Below are 6243 nucleotides of genomic sequence, written 5' to 3' on the forward strand. Positions count from 1 at the left end.
ACTGGTAGTTATACCTTTATAAGGCCTGTGTATTGTAAAGTGTACCTGAATCCTTTATTTTGTCCGAGTCAGTGTTTAGATCATAAGGACTATGTACAAGGCTCGTCATAACAATTTCTGAATGGAAACTTGTCAGGTTATTGAGGAAATTATGGTTTCTTGTTGTGGTTAATTCTGTCCCTGTGTCATCTTGTTTGTGTAACCCGAATGACAAAAGAAGATAGATGACAGTACACTCCTCTCCCTCTCAGCCTACAGAGCCATCCAGACATACAGCTAGAGAAGCAGCTGGTCATGGGGAATTGCCCGATCAAAGTATGGTCCAATATGCCAACTCTGAAGAATCCAACTGAACCTGCAATGTCAGGTAAGACTAAACACCAGCTTCTTCTTCCATAGGTCTTTTGAATTCTTGATTTGTTAACTCAATCTGAAAGAATCCTCCAGCCAGCCTGAATGCTGATTGCAACTATTAAAAAACATTCTTCTTTTTTAGACAATAGCAGGCCCATGGTGGTATCCCTCTATGACTTCCCCTCCCAAGGTCCCTTGGAATCCAGCATTCATATAGGGGAGAGCCTCACGGTGTTATTAGAGTAAGTGTCATATCTGCATGGAGCTGTACATGTAGTGTATGTGGTAGTTTGGTTGAAAACACTGATCTCTTGATTTGCAGCGATGGGGATTTTTGGATGGTGCGATCCACAACGACAGGCAATGAGAGTTACATCCCCAGCAACTACACTGCCAAAGTAATTAACAGGTAAAATAACTACTACTTGGTCTCACTTTTTATTTCTGACTGTCACAGCTGTTTACGATGAGTGGATGTCATGAGAGAGTGGGTATTGGAATTCATCAATAGGAAAGAGAGAGAGGTGGGGACTCCACTTAAGGGTGGGAGATTGTGTGTACACTAAAGGGGGATACCTAGTCAGTTGTACAACTGAATGCCTTCAACTGAAATGTGTCTTCCACATTTAACCCAACCCCTCTGAATCAGAGAGGTGCGGGGGGCTGCCTTAATCGACATGCACGTCTTCGGCGCCAGGGGAACAGTGGGTTTACTGCCTTGATCAGGGGCAGAACAACAGATTATTACCTTGTCAGCTCAGGGATTCGATCCAGCAACCTTTTGGTTACTGACCCAATGCTCTAACCACTAAAGGTGGGAGCTTCTGTGTACACTCAGAAAAAACTATTCCAAAAGGGTTCCTAGGCTTTCCCCATACACTGCTTAATAAAAAATATATCAAAAATATAAAAAAATAACCATTTAAAAATAACCATTTAAGTATATTAAGTATATTTGTTTTATTGAAATGTTTATCATTGAAAAAAAAGATTATATATATATATATAAATTATAAACATTTCAATAAAACAAATATATATATATTATTATATATTATTATATATATTATATATTATTATATATATAAATAAAAGATTAATGTTTATAAAATAAACACTAATCTAGTTGTTTCAACTAATTATTATTAAGTAACTGGTTCCACTGCCTTTTTTTTTGTTTACTCAACTTTTCGGTCAAAGTGTTACCTGAACTTAACATTTTTAGTTGGCCCAAACTTAGCTCCAAGCCTCCAACATGAGAAAATGTAGGCAAAAATGCTGTTAACTTAATATGACGTGTTTGCACAATTTGTGTCCTATGTTCATTCAACTAGAAATTATTATTTTGGGCATCTTACCTTAAAAAGACTGTAATTAGTCAAACACACAATGTTTTCAACTTCTGTATTTGACACACCTTGACATACATGATTACATTGTGCATGTTCATTTATACAGTAATTACTATTCAATTATGTGGATCATGGCATTTCGATCTTCCTGCTACGCCACCATGTCTGTGTCAATTATCAGTTCATCTGACTATTCTCTCATCATTAACTTATTTTATTTGAGTAGTTATCTAATGTTGGTAGGTCATATTTCTCTATTTTTATGTTACTCCTTAATCGCTATGATAAATAGTTTTTCTTGAATGTATTTTTAACAGAGCTCAGATTTACTTTGAAGTGCAAAGTGGAGCAATCCAGGTGCATAGCAGGAAGATTGGAATGCTGTGAACCAAGAAGTTGTGAGTTCAAATCCCAGATGAGGTCATGTTGAATGCCAATTACAGTATAAATGAACATACACAATGTAATCATGTACTGTGTGTGTGTGACTAGTTTCACAGCCTTTTCCTTTGTAAAATGCCAAAACAATAATTTTGAGTTGATTGAACATGAGACAAATTGAGCAAACACATCATTTTAAGTTGACTGAATTTTTTCCTACGTTTTCTCATGTTGGAGCTAAGTTTGGGACAACTAAAAATGTTAAATTCAGGTAATAATATTTAGTTGAAACAACTAGATTATTTTTTTTTTACAGTGCAGCAGAACACTTTTTGGTTCCATGTAGAACTGTTTGGGGTTTCATGTAGAAGACACTGTGGAAAGGGTTCTACATGGAATCGAAAAGGGTTCTACCGGGAACCAAAATAGTTATTCCTGGTCCTAGAACCAAAAAGGTTCTTCAAAGGGTGGGGACAGCCAAGTAACCTTTTTTTCTAAGAGCGTAGGTGAACTGTGACTCTCTAGTGTCTGTAGGCAGAGTTATTTTGTTCTCTCGCTCTGAATGACATCATCATCCCCCCTCATTGGGGTATGATTGCAGCTGTAGTTTCAGTTGAGTTTCCTAACAGTGCGGAGAAGTGTGAAAATGATATGTATACACTAAAAACAAATGGTTCTATATTGTGCCAAATAAGGGTTATTTGGCTTGTAACCACAGCGGATCCCTTTTTGCCGCTACATATATAACATTTTTTGTGTTTATATAAAGAACCATGATCATAATGTTCTAAGTGGGACCTATTTGGTGCTATAAATGACAATTTTCTATGGTTCTATATAGCACCAAAATAAGGTTTCCACTATGGTTACAACCCCTTTTGGGGCTATATAGAACCCTTTCTAATGGTTATTTTTAGAACCTTTATGGAGAATGGTTCTATAAAGAACCTTTCTCAATCTCAAAGGTTCTTTGTAGATCATTTTGAAGGACCATACAGGGTTTTTTATTCTGTATAGCCAAATTACCATAGGTGTTATTATTATGATAATTGTAAGTTGAATCAAGTGTGCTAGGTGTGGAACAGCTGGGGGTCCATGAGATGAGAATTGAGAACCACTGATCAAATCAAATCAAACGTTTTTTGTCACATGGGCCGAATACAAGTGTAGACCTTACTGTGAAATGCTTACTTACAAGCCCTTAACCAACAGTGCAGTTCAAGAAAGAGCTAAGAAAATGTTTACCAAATAAACTAAAGTAAAAAATAATAAAAAGTAACACAATATAATAACAATAACAAGGTTATGTACAGGGGGTACCAGTACCGAGTCAATGTGCGTAGGTACAGGTTAGTCGAGGTCATTTGTACATGGGGGTAGGGGTGAAGTGACTATGAATAGATAATAAACAGCAAGTAGCAGCAGTGTACAAAACAAATGGGGAGGGGGCCTCAATGTAAATAGTACGGTGGCCATTTGATGAATTGTAGTCTACCGTTCTCAATTCACACAAGGCCATATGTAAGTCTTTCAGAAGACACCGTCACTGGCCATAGTCATGTATAACATGTAATGGCATAACACAACAGATTAGATCAACTGGAATGACAAACCCACGGTTGTACAAAGAGAGCAGTGGCGGTTCTAAACCATTTCAACTGGGGGGCCAAGCTGGGGCCAGTTGTACTGTTAGAGGGGCCAGTTACATTAGACATTATTGTTGTCATATCGTTTTCTTCACTGCATTGCAGGCATTAGCAGGCAAAAGACCATGTTTCCGCGTTGCCAGACTAATAACGGATGTAAAAAAAGAACGATAGCAAAAATTTGTTATGTCAAAATTATTTCATACTCCACATTTAGGGGGGCCACAAGGGGGTCCAAAATTGTTGTCACAGGGGCACTGCCCCCCCCCCCAGAACCACTAGTGAAAGAGAGCTGTGAGCAAACCACTTATTCTAATGAGCTGCCGCCCCTTCATTAAATTTATCGCTAAAAGAGAAAAAAATGACTTGTGAACCACAAAGAACCATTGAATGGCTCAAAGGGTTCATTATGGTTCCACATAGCACCATCACCCTTCCCAAGAACCCTCATTTCTTAGTGTGTAGGCCTACAACCGTAGGAAATTATGCAATTACTGTAGTTTCCTAGTGGTGGGAGTTTCATTGTATATTCTTCTTCTTCTGATAGTCAATATTTTAACTTTCTCATCCCGCTCTAATCAGGTGGCAGTATAATGGCATCAGCAGGTTGAAGGCAGAGGAGCTGCTGCTGCTGCCACACAATCACACAGGGGCTTTCCTGATCCGAGAGAGTCAGACAAACACAGGTTAGGTGATGTTGTTCATGGCTTTACGCTCATTTCATTAAATTCATTTTAGTGAATGTTATGTCAAGTTTTTAAAAATGTTCCCATGAGTTATCAAAAAAAAGTTGATATAAGCACAACAACTATTGTGTGCACTTTTTCTTGACTGTAGCGTGACAAGAGTCCGGTGTTATTTTTACTCACAGAAACCTACTCCCTCTCAGTCCTTGTGAAGATGGACTCATATCTGGCCACAGTGAAACACTACCGCATCTGTCGCCTCCAAAACGGCTGGTTCTACATCTCCCCAAGCCTCACCTTCTACTCCCTGGGCCAATTGGTGGAACACCACTCTGGTGGGTGCAAGCCCATCAACAGGCTCAAATGCATTATTATTAAATATGTAGCACAGTTCATACTCTAGTATGCTAATAGGGCGGACTGTATGGTACTACTGTAGCAATCTATTGCTGTCTGTTCACTAGGGTTGCAAGGGGAGGTTATATTACTGGAAACTTTCAAAGATTAACAGTACACTACTAGCATTTTGCTAACTTTCAAGTACATTGTTTTTATCAGATGACATCTAGTGTCCTTTTGGGGTACTTCAGATTATCACAGGTGTCTTAATTATCTCTGGCTCTCTGCGGCCTCATCACATGTAACATACAGTATATAAAATAATACATGAAGATGATTTTGTTTGGCTAGAGAATGTTTTAAACATTTGGAAACATGTCTATCCACAGAGTCAGCAGATGGGTTGTGCTGTTTACTGAGGGAGCCTTGCATCATCCAAGGCTCAAACAATACTACCCTGACCACCAGACCGTATCCCAAAGCTATCAGGAGGCCCACACTCAACTGGAATGAAGTAGACAGGTGGGGCACATTCCTAAATATTCCAGCTATCATATTTTGTGTCCAAAGTGACCTACACACTATTTATTTCACTGTTCACTGTCAATATGAAATGTTATGCTATATCTATGCAATCAATTGCACTGTATACACATTGTAAGATGATGCATTCTGGTGGTAGTTAGAAGTAAATCACATTCCATTTGCCTCTGTCTTTCTAGTTCAATGATCTTCAATAAGGCCAGAGTGGAATCAGAGGACTCTCTAGTGAGCGAAGGTCTGAGGGAGGCCATCAGCTCATACCTCTATATGACAGAGGCCAGCTGCCAGAACTGTGGCAAACACTGGGATACATGAGGAAAGGGAGGACTATGAGAGTAAAATAGACAGACATGCTGTCTGGTCTGCTGTTGCGCAGGTCTAATGGTACTAGGTCAGAAAGGATGATCTACATAAAAGCATAGTGGAAGTTGATAGAAGTAAGCCTACCATTTACAACCACAATGAAATAAATGAAAACTACAAGTACAATCAATGTTTTGATGGTAGAATGTGTTAGGGTTCAGGTAGCCACAGGGAAGCCGTGTTACGTGGCACTTCTCAAGTCTTCTAATGCTGTAGCTGTGCTTGTGCTCAAGAGCACATTTCAGAGGCTAGAACCGAAAGGTATTATCTGTACTGCCTTTGGTATTATGATGTGAGGAGCACTTCCTTTCAGCTCAAGGAAGGTTCCAATCTGCTTGTCCACACAGAAACGCCCATGCATTGGTCTATTTCTTTTTTTTTTTACCAAAGAAGGAAGATCACTGAACGACAATAACGTTTTAATTGGTCTAAATGTTGAACTGATTGTTCGTTTCATATGCAATCTGTTACTCTGCAATCCGTTTGTATATGAATGAAATGCCATGTCTGAACTAACTTGAAACTAACTGGCTTTTTAGCAGCATTTGGCTGGTGGCAGCATGGTTCAGCACGCTCTAG

The 6243-nt window shown here is 38.9% G+C and overlaps 1 protein-coding gene across 1 annotated transcript; it reads left to right on the top strand.

Moving 5' to 3' along the window:
- Positions 1-220: 220 nt before the first annotated feature.
- LOC106565927 (src-like-adapter 2) lies at positions 221-4988 on the top strand. The gene is made up of 6 exons (XM_045692137.1): positions 221-367; positions 497-596; positions 677-763; positions 4316-4419; positions 4605-4754; positions 4978-4988. Exons 1-6 carry the CDS (start codon positions 295-297, stop codon positions 4986-4988), a joined length of 525 nt encoding a protein of 174 aa, XP_045548093.1. The 5' UTR covers positions 221-294.
- Positions 4989-6243: the final 1255 nt, after the last annotated feature.

The sequence above is a fragment of the Salmo salar genome, chromosome ssa12, assembly GCF_905237065.1.
Source record: "Salmo salar chromosome ssa12, Ssal_v3.1, whole genome shotgun sequence".
Classification (NCBI taxonomy): Eukaryota; Metazoa; Chordata; class Actinopteri; order Salmoniformes; family Salmonidae; genus Salmo; species Salmo salar.

Excerpts from the sequence above, each read along its gene's own strand:
- LOC106565927 (XM_045692137.1), top strand. The coding sequence starts at position 295 with ATGGGGAATTGCCCGATCAAAGTATGGTCCAATATGCCAACTCTGAAG. Across the intron at positions 597-676 it reads AGCCTCACGGTGTTATTAGA|CGATGGGGATTTTTGGATGG; the intron begins GTAAGTGTCATA and ends CTTGATTTGCAG. Across the intron at positions 4,420-4,604 it reads AGAGAGTCAGACAAACACAG|AAACCTACTCCCTCTCAGTC; the intron begins GTTAGGTGATGT and ends TTTTACTCACAG.